Source organism: Phyllostomus hastatus, unplaced genomic scaffold (assembly GCF_019186645.2).
Source record: "Phyllostomus hastatus isolate PE091 unplaced genomic scaffold, TTU_PhHast_1.1 phas_contig_1162, whole genome shotgun sequence".
NCBI classification, from domain to species: Eukaryota; Metazoa; Chordata; class Mammalia; order Chiroptera; family Phyllostomidae; genus Phyllostomus; species Phyllostomus hastatus.
The window spans coordinates 3,054,271-3,070,302 of NW_025333537.1; the positions used below are offsets into that span (position 1 = coordinate 3,054,271).

Genomic DNA, 16,032 nt, shown 5'->3' on the forward strand with positions numbered 1-16,032 from the left:
CTGAATATTTACTGGCATAAACCGAACCAACGAACAAACGAAGGGATGCGGCGTTCTGCTCGAGGACTGGCAGTTGACTGACAGTTTAGGACCCGTGGTCAGCAAGCCGTTGACTGACGGATGACCGCTGAATGGCAGCCAACCGACGCTCATCGCGGCTCCTGATTGGCTGGCTGCAGTAGCCCCTTGGAAAGGGGAAGGGAAGGGGAAAGGAAGGGGGGCTGAGTCGATGGCTCCGTGTGGAGAAGGGGTGGCACCAGGCAGCAGAAGGCGGCCCAACCCCCAGGAGCTGTGCGAGCAGCAGTCGCCTCGAGCCGAAGAACCGACGTCTCCGCGCATGGGCCGGCGCGAGGGGCGGGGCGCGCGAGTCACGTGAGCGTGTTTTGGGCACGTGACTCGCGCGGGGCCAGGGCTGGCCCCCGCCCCCTCCTCTCCTTCCCTCCGCGGGTGTAAGCCGAGCGGCCTCGCCTCACCGCTTAGCGCCCCCCTCTGCTGCCGCCGCTGCCGTCACCTCCGCCCGCCGGCCATGTCCCCCGGCCGCCGTCGCCGCCGCCGCCCGAGCACGGCGCTCCCGCGGCCCTGCGCGCACTGAGCGCGGGGCCACTCTTGCCGTCCGCCCGCCCCGGGGCCCCCTTGTTCTCAGCGCCGCCGCCGCCGCCATGTTGGGTTTAGAGCCGCAGAGGAGCCGCTGCCGCCGCCGCCGGTGAAGGAGGCCGAGAGCGGAGCCCGCCCCGCCCCGGGGCCCAAGGAGCGGGACCGCCTCGGAGCCCGGCCTCTCCCTGCCCGCCGCCTTCTCGGCCCGCCCGCCGTGCGAGCGAGCGAGGGAGCGAGCGCCGGGCCGCGGCCGCGCCTTCCGCTCGCGGCCCGAGCGAGCCCGCTGCACGTTCGTTCCCCTGCCGCCGGGCCGGGCCAGAGCCTGCGGCGGAGCCCTTGAGAGTCAGCGCCATGGCGGAGCAGACCTACTCGTGGTGAGTGCCGGGCTTCGGAAAGCAGGGGCGCGGCGAGGGTGGGGGTCGGGACGCCGGCGCGGCCGGCCCGGAGGGAAGAGGCGGAGGAACAGGTGCGTGTTGGGGGGGCCGCGTGTCGGGGTGCACGCCCCCCTCGTTCCCACCAGAGGGGGCGGCTGGTGCTCCGGGGCGGCGGTGCGGTTGGGGACCCGGTGTCCGAGAAGGGGGATGGAGGAGGAGGAGGCAGTGGCCGCGGCGGATGTCATCTGGTCTTGGGCGGAGCAGGTGATGGTAAAGGGAAGCAGGACCCCAGGGGCGGGAAGCAAGCCCACGGATGGGAAGTTGAATCCCATGAACACCCCGGAACTGTCTTGAGCGTGTGGCTCCTGGGCAGGAGGAATGGAAAGGGTGGAGAGAAGCGGGCCCGGGCAAAGGTGGGCCACTGGGCTGGGTGAAAAGAACAGGTGATGAGGCCGAACTTGGAAGTTGTGAGCAGGGAGGAGCCGCCTCACCTGGGATTGCTGCTTAGCGCCGGCATGGGGAGTGACGGGAGAGAGCGCGTCTTGGGAACCATGGAGGGAGTCCCTGATGAAGACATCGGAAAGGGAGCCACTTTGGATAACCAACTTATGGGAAGGAAATCGGCGATCGTGGGGGCATGGGCAGAATCTGTTAAGGGTTGGTACTCTGTTATTCAGAATTCAGAGTGGCATGGCGCCCTGGGTCAGGTGTGGAGACGGAGGATCTGCAAGTTATGCCTATTTTCATGGCACTTAAAAAGTTATTAAATAGCTTATTAAGGACTGAGAAAAGAACTATGTAGAATAGTTTACGAAGTGAGAACATACCTACCCTGAGAAGGGAGTGCCAACCAGGGTTCGGGGAAGGGGAGTTGAGAGGCCCCCGTTCAGCACGCTCAGGTGGAATATTTGCAGGAGGGTGTAAGAGAATGGTGATGGTATCCGTGAAGAGTGGAAATTGGAGGGCGAGGAAGCAAGAAAAGGGATGATGGTAGATTGTTCAAAGGTGGTTTACTCTTTGAAGCAATTGTGGTTTGGGACCGACCGCTAGGTTTTCCCTTCTTAGAGAGGAGCATCATAGAGGAAGAAGAACCTTGGCGTTTGGAGTTGGAAGGCTTGGCTTGGAGGTCCGGTTCACCGCTAACTTGCTTTATAACTAGACAAGATACGAAGTTCTCCATTTCTTTTTTGTGCGGCTAAATAGAGGAATTACCCTTTTCATAGGCTGTAAGGTTTAAATGGGTAACTACAAAGCACATGACACTGAAGTGCTGTATTTTACTATGTTATAATTATCTTAGGGAAACAGCAAAGAAATGGGTCATATCTGAAAATAAAGACTGGTTTGAGGTAGAAGGTCTAAACTGAGTGAGTGACTGGTGGTGGCTCACTGGTGGGGTCAGCGAGTCAAGAACTTGTGTCTCCGAGTAGGGAAAGGATTGCTGGTTAAAGGGGATAACTGAAAAATGAAGTTAAGTAATGTGTGTACAATCTCAAGAAGATAACTGCATATTGAAAGAAAGTAATGCTAAAGAAGAATTAAAATCTTCGAACAGTTGTGACTGCGTATGTGTTTTCAAAAAAAAGTGTGAACTGATTTGATAGTTTTCAGCAACAGTGAGCTGCCTCTCAGCAGCAGGTGACACGGAACACAAGATTGCAGTTGGAGCGTTTCATGGGCTGAGTAAGAAACCAAGGTGAAGGTGCTCCTGTCCGGTGGTAACTCGCTCATGGCGGCCCAGCGGAGAGTCGTGAGGGCTGCCCTTCTGTTTTCACTGTGCTGTCCAGGGGCCTCGAGTGGTTGACAGAGTAAACACAGTGGCCAAGAAATAGGGACAGTGAGAGTGTCTTACCAGGTAGGTTGGCCACATACTACCTCTGTAGGATGTTGGATGGCCATACAGAGGGGCGGGGGGTATTTTGTGGAATTTGACAGTTTGCAAGCATTGTCCTACTACCGTATTTCTTTCCTGCTCAGCTCCCTTCATTTGCTTCACAGCTCCTTGAAATCACAATGCTTAGCCTCCACATGTAGCTTTGGCATGTTTTGAGATGAAAGTTCTTACATCATCGTGAGAGGGTGGTGTGGACAGGCATATGGAGGAATGACCAGTGAATGCATAAATCAGTGGAATAACAAACCAATGTTTCCCTGTCTCTCCTTTCCCCCTTCTCTGAAATCAGTAAATAAACATTTTTAAAAAATTGATCATGAGTTTATAATTGTTGAATCTCAGTGATGAGTACATGGAGGTTCATGATTTTATTCTATATACTTTTACAGATTTTAATTTTTTATTAAAAAAAACACCCCTAAACATAAGTTCATGCTGCTTCTTGGTCTCTTGTGGTTGCTTTCTTCCTTGCAAATTCTGTCAGAATCCTGTTACCCAAGGGTCCTGCTCAAATTCCACTAGCTGTGAAGCATTTTCTGGCCACCCCAACAAAAAATGTTTTTTTTTTTTTTAAAGATTTTATTCATTTATTTTTAGAGAGGGAGAGGGAGAGAGGGAGAGAAACATCAATGTGTGGTTGCCTCTCATGCACCCCCTCCTGGGGACCTGGCCTGCAACCAGGCATGTGCCCTGACTGGGACTCAAACCAGGGACCATTTGGTTCACAGGCCGGCACTCAACCCACTGAGCCACACCAGCCAGGGCTGATCTCTTTATTCTTATTACCTGTACTTCTGTCTGCATCACTTCTCCCTTTTCACCTGTGAGCACCTAATCTCCTCAGTGGTTTGTAAACTCCAGGAGGAGAAGGATGTTATTACATTAATCTTTGCCCTCTTGTAGTGCCTAGCATATTGTCTTGCCCATAGCTCCTCCTTAGTACATACTGAGTGACTGAGTGGTAGTAGATTTTTAGCGTGGCTCATCCTTTGTTGAAGGAATAATTAAGCATAAGGGAAGCTACAGATAGATATTTATAATCCACGTACTTATAAAAAAGAGCTTTGGGTAATTTAGTTTTCTTGTGTCTCAGTGCTGTAAGGATGAGGAATGCCATCCCTTAATACTAAGTTTTAAATAAAAGCTATCGACAGAAGAAATTAAAATAATTGGTAGCAAACACCACAGTCTTTTTTACGGTTAAACTACAAGATTCTGCTTGTGTTTTTTTTTTTGTTTTGTTTTGTTTTTTAACAAAAAGATTTTATTTATTTTTAGAGGGGGAAGAAGGGAGAAAGGAGAGAAACATTGATCAGTTGCCTCAGGCACACCCCCTACTGGGGGGACCTGGCCCTCAACCCAGGCATGTGCCCTGACTGGGAATCGAATCCAGGACCTTTGGGTTCACAGGCTGGCACTCAGTCTACTGAGCCACACCAGCCAAGGCTGTTTGTATTCTTTTTGCTCTTAAATACTGAGGAAATGAAAGAAGGCATGTGAAAACAAATGGAAGGTGCCAAGTAGACTTATATTAATTTGAGAAAAACACCTTGTTCAATGTATATTTATGAGCAGTTGTTTTAGTGTAACTTCTGTGAGAAACAGGAACCTGTCTCTTTAAGGAGTTGATGCAGCACTTGTACATAGCTGCACTAGAACCTTGATGAAAATTACTGATTTTAGGTTTAATGTTGGTTTAGGAGGAAAAGGAAGCTAATGTATGTGAACCTCATGCAAATGAGTTTTTGTTACCAAAGTAGTGTAATAATTTATTGTGTTTCTTTATGTGCTAAGGGCTTTGTGAGCATTGCACTATAAGGAAACTGAGGCTCAAAGAGTTGAAGTAACTTACCCAAGGGTGTAAAGAAAACAGCTTCAAAGTCAAGGCTGTGACACCAAGACTTTGACATTGAGTCTGTCTCTTCCATTTCCACAGCCTGCCAGTACTCCCCTCTTTTGCCTGAGGTCCCTGTTACTCTCCTCACCGGGTTCCCTCCATTCTCCACACAATGGCCATTCTCCTCAGTGGCCTTCTGACAATGCTGGTCAGATCATATCAGTCCTTCGCTTAGAACTCTACAGTGGCCTTTGGCTACATGTAGAATAAAACCCAAACTCCTTAGTAAGGCTCTTCATGGTCTGATCTTCTCTGTGTCTGAGAGGATGACAGACAGTAAACAAACTAGAAGGATAAGATTCTTTCTGTTTTAGGCCCTGGCTGGGTATCTCAGTTTGTTAAAGCATTGTCCAGATACACCAAGATCACAGGTTCGACACCCAGTCGGGGCACATACAAGAAGCAACAGTGAATGCACAAATAAGTGGAACAGCAAATTGACATTGTCCCTCTCTCTCTCCCTCTCCCCCATCCCACCCCTCTCTCCCTCTCCACCCCCCTCTCCGCCCCCTCTCCCCCTCTCTCCCCCCTTCCCTCCCTCTCTGTGTAAAATCAATAAATAAATTTTTTAAAAAAGATTCTTTTTGTTTTAGTAGTCTTTCCAGTGAATGAGAATGCTTGCCCCTGGGCTGCCTATCCTACAATCTAATCTAAGGATTGCGTTATATGGAGGTGATATATTGTGATAATGGGAACTGTCCTGTCATGTACTTGCAAATGGCACTAACCCTGAGAATAAAAATAATTCCTCTAGAACTAATGGAAGTCACTTCTACTTTGAGGTTATTGTTGTCTGTCATTATTGCACTGTGTCTGTGGTAATCATATCTGATTGTGTGATCATTGCTTCTGGTGGAAGTTTTTCAGAGAAAGACTAGTGGAAAATGTTTGTCTAGCAAATTATAGACTTTAGATTTGCTCATTATTTTTAGAACATGTTTTGCCTATAGTTAAAGTGCTATGATAATGTTTTGGCAATGTGTGATTCAAACTAAAATTAGCCAAAGCTAAGAGCATGAATTTGTATTGAAATAATTTTCCTCAGTTTTTCTTATAAAGCCTTTAGGGGAAAAAAGTTGGAGTGTTTATAACAATATCAGTCTGTAGTTTGTCAAGTAGTACTATGAATTAAAATGCCCAACATTCATGCATTTTTTCAAAACATTTTTCTGTGATCATTTATTTTAGAGATGAGTGCCACTGAATTGTGAGGTGTTATGTGCTATGTAATTGCACTTTACTTGAACATTAATAACTTACTTAGTTTTATCATTCTCATCTGCTCCATCACACCTCCTCATAAAGAGCCAGCGGGTGCCCTGAGAAGAGTATCTAAGCAAATGCTGTTTTATTTCAGTTGGCTGCATTTGGCATCTGAGACATGTGACTGATATTCCTGACAATGGAGACATAAGGATAATCTGATTTTTAAAATTCTGTACCATAGTTTCTGAAGTTTCATGGCCCCTTCTTAGGAATTAAAGGAAAATATGAGTTTTATTTGTTGAGTGTGTAAATCAAGAAACACAACTTTGAGTAGTTGTAGCATATTTTCTAATCCTCACTTAAGAGTCAGAGGCAAAGTGCTCCTCTTCTGGAATTGTAACCTCTGAGGTGTCTAGAAGGACTCCAGGCGACCAAATTCAGTTTCGTAGGAAAAAAATCTACACTCAGTCCCCGCGATCCTTGCAATGAATTGTTACCTCTCAGATTTCATCAGTAGGTCTAAGGCCACAGCTTAAAGCAAAACAGACACATTACCTGTGATAAGACTAGATTGGGTTGCTATGAAAAAGTTAGGTTTGAAAATATTTTTAAGATACTGGACTAATGAATATAGCCTAATAGAGACCTAGTAGAAAATCCCATTTGTTTGTTTGTGGGTTTTCACCCTAACCTAGTAGGAAAATCTGATCATCTCTGTTTTGAAGTTCTAGTGTTGATAGTGAAGAACCACTAAAGGATATTTTAAAAAGTGCCCTGGCTGGTGTGGCTCAGTGGATTGAGTGCCGCCAGCCTGCAAACCAAAGGGTCTCTGGTTTGATTCCCACTCAAGGCATGTGCCTGGGTTGTTGGCCCGGTAGGTCCCCAGTTGGGGACATGTGAGAGGCAACCACTCATTGAATGTTTCTCTCCCTCTCTTTCTCCCTCCCTTCCCCTTCACTAAAAATAAACAAATGAAATCTCAAAAAAAAGTACACTAAAGGTGTGCTCTAGTTGTTTATACACTTCTGAATTCTAAAAGGTGTTTAACTTTGCCACTGCTGCTCATTACATTTTTATTTGAACTATTGAGATATGAGAATGATTCTGTTCTGGTTTCTTGGAATCAGGATATCTGTAGTTGAGGGTGATTGTCCTCTCTGATCGTGACCTCGTCTTGTCTTAGTCCCAGTGTTGTGTTTTGTACAATGGCTACACCCGTCCTACTCCACAGGGTGGTTGTGAGGAGTCAGTGGATGCTGGATGGAGAATGCTTTGTTATTTCTGAAGTATGGTATGGAAACAAGCTATTTGTTCTCTGCATTGTTAGAGCTAGATAGGTTCTAGCTAGAGTTCCTCACTGAAGCAGTGATTCTTCTTGTTCACAATTCAACCAGCACTTAAACTTTGACATGTCCATTCTAGTGAGAGTTCTGTTAACATGTTCAAATAATGCCATATAAGAAGCAATAGAAATACTTTTGTAAATTGCCATTGAGTTACATTGTTGTCTGTGAAATGTAATAAAGTCATCTCCTTATAGTCATAAGTTTCTTTGTCTATTGCTGCATTCTGTGAAACAAAATACCATGGGTTTAATAAAGGCTAATTTTTTTCATAAGATACTTTTGTTTTGATGTTTTGAAGGTAATTTCCCTCAAAAGTTACCCAAATGAGGAAAGAGCACTGGTGTGCATAATCCTAATCTTCTCCTGGTTTTCTTTGGAATGCACAGGAAATTTTTCCACCTTAGGAGGCCTAAGGAGAGGCTATTAGCACTTTCTTATCTGTTTTCTTACTCCACACCAAGTCTGCCAGACACACCCACCCATTTCCCTTTATCTGAGGGCCTCAGGCTTGGGCTTCACTTTCGACCTAACTAGGACGTGGGTAGCAAAGTAGCTGGTTATATAGACATTTTGACCTAAGTTCAGTGCTTAACTTTGTATTGTTTCCTTGTCTTAATTTTTGCCCAGAGTTGTCTAGTTTGACCTTCCTGATTTGACTAAATCTTCTGGATTTACCTGCTACCCTTGACTTTTAAAACTTTGACTATATGCAGCCTTGGCTGGCATAGCTCAGTGGATTGAGTGCAGGCTGCGAACCAAAGCATCACAGGTTCAATTCCCAGTCAGGGCACATGCCTGGGTTGCAGGCCACATGCCTGGGTTGCAGGCCACAGCCCCCAGCAACCACACATTGATGTTTCTCTCTCTCTTTCTCCCTCCCTTCCCTCTCTAAAAATAAATAAATAAAATCTTTAAAAAAAACTTTGACTATATGCGTTGACTTTATAAACTTCTAGAAATTTATATTCATTTTTTCAAAAATGCTTGCAAAAGACTACTGCTAGAAGTAAAAGTTAGTTTTAGAGAATGAATTTTTTTAACCATACCATTGATTATTGCAAGCACTGATACCTTAAAAATATTTAGATCTAAGACCTTAAAAACATTTCAGACATAACTTTTCCCTAGGTGCTCAATCTAGCCTTATTACAGATATGCCACGTGGGGCCCCAGCTAGTCTAGCCTAGAGGTAAAGATTTGAGATAAGGTCACTTAACCAAGAGGGAGTGTGTAGAGAGGAGGAAATGGAAGACTGGAGGTTGAGTTTAGGAAGTAACCATTGAAAAATGGAAGAAAGAAGAGTCTAGGGAAGCCCCATGAGAGGTAGGGTAATTAGGAAAGTGCAATGGTGTTGAAAGAAAAAGCACAGAATTTTTAGGGTCAGGAATGTAAAAAGCTGCAGAGTTCAAAGAGAAGAAAATACAGGCTATTGAATTTACAAAGGAACTCATTACTGAAAGTGCACTAATAAAGATCAGTTGTGAGGGTGAAAGCCAAATTGAGGCTGGGTAATGAAGAAATCCAGGAGTCCTTTCCTGTCGGACTTGCCATTTGTTTGAGAAGCGAGGTGTGGAAGACAGGCAGGAGGAGAGAGAACGGTTGATACAGACACCGGGGTCATAGGGTCCTTGTTTTCTTTCCTAATGACGGAGAGAATTGTGTATTTGAAGCCAGTGAGGAGGAGAAATTAATCTTGGAAAGAAATTTTCTTTTTAGCTCTAGTTTAAGTTTAGAGATTATTACTCTTTTCTAAAACAAATCATAGATTTGTCATGAGTTGTGAAGAGAACTTAATGGGGAATGAATGCTTGGTGTATACATTTTGATCTTTACATCGTCACTGGTTCTGATTGTATTGCATTTGGATGTCCTTGGGTTTTTTAAATTGCTTGTGCTACAACATCCAACCGCTTCGGTCTGACTTGCAAAACAACCTGGCCTTGTAACCTTACTTCTCCAGATTTTCTTTAACATACTTACTTCAGCCACACTTGGTTAATCACTGTTTCCCTTTTCATTTAAGCTGACTTATATACCTGGTTGGCCTTTCTTCCAAGTCTCTCAGTATGTTAAGCCTTACTCGTGTTCAGGATTCACCTTTTGTATTGGCCCAAGGGGAGTAGAGTACTCTTCTGATAGTGCTTTATCTAATCCTGTCATAGGGCAGCACTTCTGGTTTTCTGATTTTGTGTTGAATGTATTTATGTGGCTGTCTTCCCACCTGTAACTCTGTAAGGATAGGATCAGTCATTAATTTCACGGTGCAAGGACTTACACATAGTAGGTGCTCAGATTTTTAAAAAAAGAATAAATATTTTGGTTGTGAAATTTGCTAGATATTGGATTTTTTTTAATAGATTATCTCCCTAAAAATATGCCAGGGCACATAGAGGAGAAAATACTCACCTAACATCTGTTTGTTCTTTGAAGAAAAGATGATGTAAAACTGTTACTGTTAAGTTGGGTGGGTTGAGTGTTATGGCCCAATTTGCATAATATCCTAATAGTTGTACAGCATTTAGAGGAAGAAAGTGGCTCAGCCTGTAACTGCACGCCTAAGGGTACCATCTACAAAGGACTGTAGGCCCTTTAGAGTAGTCTTCATTTATCTCCAGCCTCCGTCTCCACCTTGACCTCCGTCAGACCGCTACCAATGTACTTGCACTTCATCTCCTGAACAGGTGCTTGTTAAATATGTGACTTAATATTATTTTTTAAGTGGACAAACTGCTTTTTCTTTTCTTTCTTTTTCTTTTTGCAGTTAGCAAAAACGGTTTTCTGGGGAAAAATGTCTGTAACACTCAAATGAAAATATTTTGCAGGAAACTTCCTTTGAAGCATGAGCTATTAAACTACATGGAAATTAGTTTCTGAGCAATTTGATGTTTTCTGTTATTTCAGAAATTCATATTCTTTGTATTTAAGTTTTTGTTTATAAAGCTAGTTTTTAAAAAAACAAACTTGTTTTGCCTTCATATTTTTCCTCTTTCTAAAAGACTTTTTAAAACTTATTTCTTGTCTCTTTTTTAGTAATTATTCAAAAGGGGGCAACTGAAAAAGTTGTTGACCCAGTGTTTGTTTGTTTGTTTGTTTGCTTATTATATCCTCATCTGAGGAAACATGCTTTGATTTTAGAGAGGGGGGAGTGAGGGGAGAGAGACAGACATCCATGTGAGAGAGAAACATCAAAATCTGTTGCCTCGCATATGTGCCCCAACCCTGGACCAGGGATCAAACTCCCAACCCAGGCATGTACCCTGATGGGGAATCAAACCTGCCAACCTTTGGTGCTGGGGATGACGCTTCAACCAACCTTGCCACCCTACCAGGGCTCAAATTATATATATATATATATATATATATTGTTTTTTTGACCACTACAAGTTTATTTAACAAAAGTTCAATGTGAAAATGTATACAATTCAATTTTCTAAAAAAGATTTTATTCACTTTTAGGGAGAGAGGAAAGGAAGGGGAGAGAGAGGGAGAGAAACATCAGTGTGTGACTGCCCCCCACCCCTGCCCATCCTCCCCCCAGGGCTCTGGCCCACAGCCCAGGCATGGGCCCTGACTGGGAATGGAACCAGCGACCCTTTGGTTCTCAGGTCCACGCTCTATCCACTGAGCTACACCAGCCAGGGCTACACAATTTGATGTTTATGTTGTAGTAAAACAGGTGCTGTGGAGAGGGGACATGTGGAAGCAGTTGATTTCCCAGGTGAACACAGTCATTCTTTGTGTTAGTTCCAAGGCTTCTAACGTGAGGAACTATTTATTCACATTGCCACCATTCCAATATTCTGTTTCTCACTAGTTGCCATCTCCACACATTCATCTGTCACAAGATTCATAAAGGGATCAAATCTCCCAGTATTCCTTGGACATGTCTGCCACCATTTAATTTCAATGCTAGCTTTTTTTTTTCATTCCTCACCTGAGGGCATGTTTTTTAATTTTAGAGAAAGAGGTAGGGAGAGCCAGAGAAACAGTGATTGGTTGTATCTCGTACATGGGCAGACCAGGGATGGAACCTGCAACCTTTTGGTGTGCCAGAAGATGCTCCAGCTAACTAAGCCACCTGGCCATGGTTCAAGGATAACTTCTTGTCCATAAAATTTTTAACTTGGGTGGGTGAGCTTTGCTTATAGTGTCTCCTCTGCAAGCTCAAAGGTACCTCCAAACCGAATTCATTGCCTCTCTCATTCTCCCTCAGGAGACCCATAATGTCTTGTATTTAAATAGCTTTTTGAGATATAAATCTCAAACTTATACAAGTCACTCATTTAAAGTGTACAATCCAATATGGTTTTTAGTGCATTCACAGAGTTTTGCAGCCATCACCACAGTCAATTTTAGAACATTTTTTCATCCCCAAAGAAATTCTATACCCATTAGCAAATAATTACTCCCTTTCCCCCTTTATTTCAACCCCTGGCAGCCACTAACATACTTTGGATTCTTCGTCTATGTCCTATAATGGAATAACAATATGTGGTCTTTTGACTTCTTTCACTTAGGTGAATTCTTCAAGTTCATCCATGTCGTAGCATGTGTTAGTGCATCGTCCTTTTTTATTGCTGAGTAATATTCCTAAGCGTGGATAGCCCACACTGCATGTTTTCCATTCACCGAACATCGGTGGATGTTTGCTTGGGTCGTTTTAATTTTTTTGGCTGTGATAACCAGTGCCGCTGTTAACATACATGTGCAGGTTTTTGTGCAGATATGTGTTTTCATTTCTGTCGGAGTGGAACTGCTGGCTCATAGGATTTCACCGTGCTAATGTTTTGAAGAACTGCCAAACTGTTTGCCAAAACAACTGTAACATTTTATATTCCCACAAGCAATTTCTCCATTTGTCATTGTTTGTGTTTTTATTAAAGCCATCCTAGTGTGTGTGTGTTTTGTATATGGAATGTTTATACTTAAGGGTTTATAGAGAAAGAGGCATTGGTTTAAAATAGTAGATTGGTTTGTAGGATCCCTGCCCTGACCAGGGAGCCTACTCTCAACTTAGGTGTGTTCCCTGACTGGGAATCGAACCCGAAACCTTTGGTTATGGAACATTGCTCCAACCAGCTGAGCCATACCGGTCAGGGTGAGGCTATTCCTTATTTCTTTTACATGTTGGCATTATTAGGAAGAAATTAGCCTCAGGTAATTGTTAAACTAGTTCCTAAGTGAAGGACCAAATTACTCTGGCAACTTGCTGCATTATATATATTTTTAGTCCTGAGATTGTGACTGGCTTAATGACTGAAGTTTTTGTTTCTTTTTGTGGGTGTTGGGGGCAGGGGAGGAAGTGGCCCTCCATATCTCTTCTTTGCCAAGAAGGTAGTCACTAGAGGAACTCCCGTATTTTTTGGAATATAAGACATGCTCCCTCCTCCCCCCCCCCCAATTTGGGAAGAATAATGGTTGTTAATACTGCTGTTGAGTTGTGTTTACATTTACATTGGTGAAATATTACGATATTTATGTTATTAAATATTTTACCACATTTTTTGCTTCAAAATTTTTTTTTCATGTTTTCCTCAAAAACCTAGGTGCATCTTATGGTCCGAAAAATACAGGTAGTTGTAAAGTGTGACCTTTTCTGCAGTAGTATTGTGTATAATAGGAATAGAATGAAAGGCACATATGAATTTAAAGTTTTCTAGTAGCCACATTAAAAAGTAAAAAGAAACAGGTGAAATTAATTTTAATATAGTTTACGTAGCCCAGTATATCAAAAATATTGTGTCATTGATTGCATGTAATCAATACAAAAATTGTTAACACAGTATTTTATAATAGTTGGGGTTTTTTTATTTGTTTGTTTGTTTTTTAAGTATTTCTGTCCTGGCTGGTGTGGCTCAGTGGATTGAGTGCTGGCCTGTGAACCTAAGGGTCACTGGTTCAATTCCCAATCAGGGCACATGCCTGGGTCCCTAGAAGGGGGCATGCGAGGGGCAACTGCACATTGATGTTTCTCTCCCTCTCTTTCTCCCTTCCTTCCCCCTCTCTAAAAATAAATAAAATAAATGTTTAAAAAGAAAAAGTATTTCTTTTTAAATATTTATTGATTTTAGAGAAAGATGGGGAAAGAGAAAGAAACATCGATTTGTTATTCCACCTGTTTGTATATTCATAATTTTTTGATCGATTCTTGCATGTGCCTTCACTGGGGATTTAACAACCTTGGCATATTGGGATGATGCCCTAACCAACCGAGCTACCCAGCCAGGGCTACATTATTTGTTAAGTACAATGTCTTCTCAGTTTAGACTAGCCACATTAGAAGAACTCAGTAGCCGTATGTGACCAACAGCTACCATATTGAATTGAGTAACACCGTCCTGGAGGTCTAAGAGCTTCTGTTCACATGTATGTATGATCTGTTTATCTTTAGTAAAAACAGACAAGTGCTTGTTCCACCTGTATTGCTGTTCTTTAAATTTTATGTTTGAACTGCCCTTTTTAAAAAAATATAGAAGAGGGTCTTCAGAGGGGAACAGGGAAGTAAGCTCCTTACAGCTCAGATTTGTTGGTGATGAGTAGAGGTTAACATGAGAAAAAAATTGGCCTCGTTACCAAGTTCTGTAGTTCTTAGCAGATGGAAGAAATCTGTTGGGACTGCTATTGTTTGGTCCTTAATTCTAATTGGTCCAGATGTTCAGGGTCTGCTTTGGCCTGTACTTACCAGTTATATGCTACTTGTACTGTCTAACCACATAGCTTTCTTAGTTAGAATAAGGTTGTAGGTTTGATCTGTGTAATGAATGAATGACTGTGCCTCGTTGGGCTTCACTATAATAACAGGATCCTCTCTCTTCCAGGAGTTTACAGTGTTGTCAGAGACTGCTGGCATTTCCTGTGTCAGATGCCAGCAAATGTAATTAATATAACTTCAAGAGGAAGATGTCAGTGGGCCATTGTATAGACAGTGTCCCAGTCAGTCATTTGATTTTTTATTTTAAAGATACTTATTTTCAGAGAGAGGGGAAGGGAGGGAGAAAGAAAGGAAGAGAAACATCAATGCACAAGGGGTAAATCGATTTGGTTGCTTCCTGCCCACCTCCAGCCGGGGACCCAGCCCGCAGGCATGTGCCCCGACTGGAAATCAAGCTGGCAACCTTTTAGTTCACAGGCCAGCACTCAGTCCACTGAGCTACACCAGCCAGTGCTAGAGGGACTGAATTTGGTCAAAATTGCCTTAATAGTTAAGTGCCTTTACTCACAGCTTACATTTTCTAATTTGCCTCAGTTCCTACCACTTTCTGTTGTTGTACAGTGAACTTATACATCCCTAGTTTATATTATTTACCTGGCCCCTGAAGACAATTGAATTGTGATCTCTAATGTCTATTATCATTTCTAGATCATTACCTCAGAGGATGGGTTAGGGATAGGGAGAAAACTGACCGGTATCCCTGTGACACTCGATATGGGGACCTGCATATTTAGACACAAATATTTTCACCAGATTTGATCATTGCCTTAAGTGTCACTGACTATTGGATGCCTTAATATGCTCACAAATGTTTCATCGGCTATTGTTCTGGTTTTCTGACCACTGACCTGAAGTTATTATAAATGAAATATTCATGTGCTTTTGGATTGTGGGGGGGGGGGGCGGTCTATAAATGGAATTCTCTGACCAGGAGAACAAGGGTCGTTACTGAATTTACATAGTACATCCTACAGCATTCATCTTCGAACTCATGGAATTTGTGATAGTATGGACAGAGGGCCCGTTTGCAAGTAAATTTGAATTTGAAGGCTATGTGAAATCCTTCAATTACAGAGTGAAAGAATACAGTGAGTAATACTTTCTTTTGGGTCAACAGCTTATTCGCTGGCGTTGTTGAGTTTTTGATATACATTATGATTTTGATAATTTCCAAATAATGAACTTCATTTTTTTCCCTTAGTTTCCATCTATCCTATACTAGTAACTTCTTCATTTTTTGAAATGTTAGGCTCGAAAGCCTTAACCTTACTAAAAGATACTCTTTCAGTTGTTGAGTTTGAAATGTTTTGAATTTGGGGAATGATAAAAGACTAATTCAAGGGCTATTCTGCCTGTTCCTAACTGAGTGCACAGTCTGCAGTGACTAAGCTCCAAGCTGGCTGGACCAGTGGGGACAGAATTGGAAGCTTCACCTCTTCTTTGGTCCTGTGAACTAAATAATTCCACTCCTTTGATGGTAAAACCTAAGTTGGAGTTCTTCTGGTGGCAAAAACAGAAGCTCTTAACTGACGAGACGTTTTTTATAGTACCTGTTTATTCCACTTAGTGTGACTCTTTGTTTTACTGCAGAAATATTTGTGTTTGATTACTGGGTGCTGCCTGAGACCCTGCTGGGAATGTTAAGTAATTATAATACCACCTAAAGGCAGAGTGTTGCCTTTCTAAAAAAAAAAAAAACACAACAGGATTCTGGGGTGGGGGGAAGCTGGATACCAAAAGATTGTGGAACTTTAGTACATATTTTATTGGTGCAATTTTGGAAAATGTAGATAAACACAAAAAGAAAAGAAAACCACTCAGAATCTCACCAACCCCCAGAGATCTTTGTTAAATTTGTTGCATATCTTTCAGTTCTTTGAAAAATACATGTATACTTGTGATTGTTTTATATACTTGATTTATTTTTAAAGATTTTTATTTATTCATTTTAGAGAGAGAGGAAGGGAGGGAGAAAAAGAGGGAAGCACCAGTGTGTGGTTGCCTCTCGT

General features: G+C 42.9%; 1 protein-coding gene across 1 annotated transcript in view; it reads left to right on the plus strand.

Moving 5' to 3' along the window:
- Window positions 1–843: 843 nt before the first annotated feature.
- Window positions 844–16,032, plus strand: part of SPPL3 (signal peptide peptidase like 3) — a 71,741-nt gene continuing 56,552 nt past the window's right edge. The window contains exon 1 of the mRNA XM_045843445.1: window positions 844–968. Coding sequence (XP_045699401.1) covers window positions 946–968 — 23 coding nt within the window. The 5' untranslated portion in view covers window positions 844–945. The remainder of the gene's footprint in view (window positions 969–16,032) is intronic.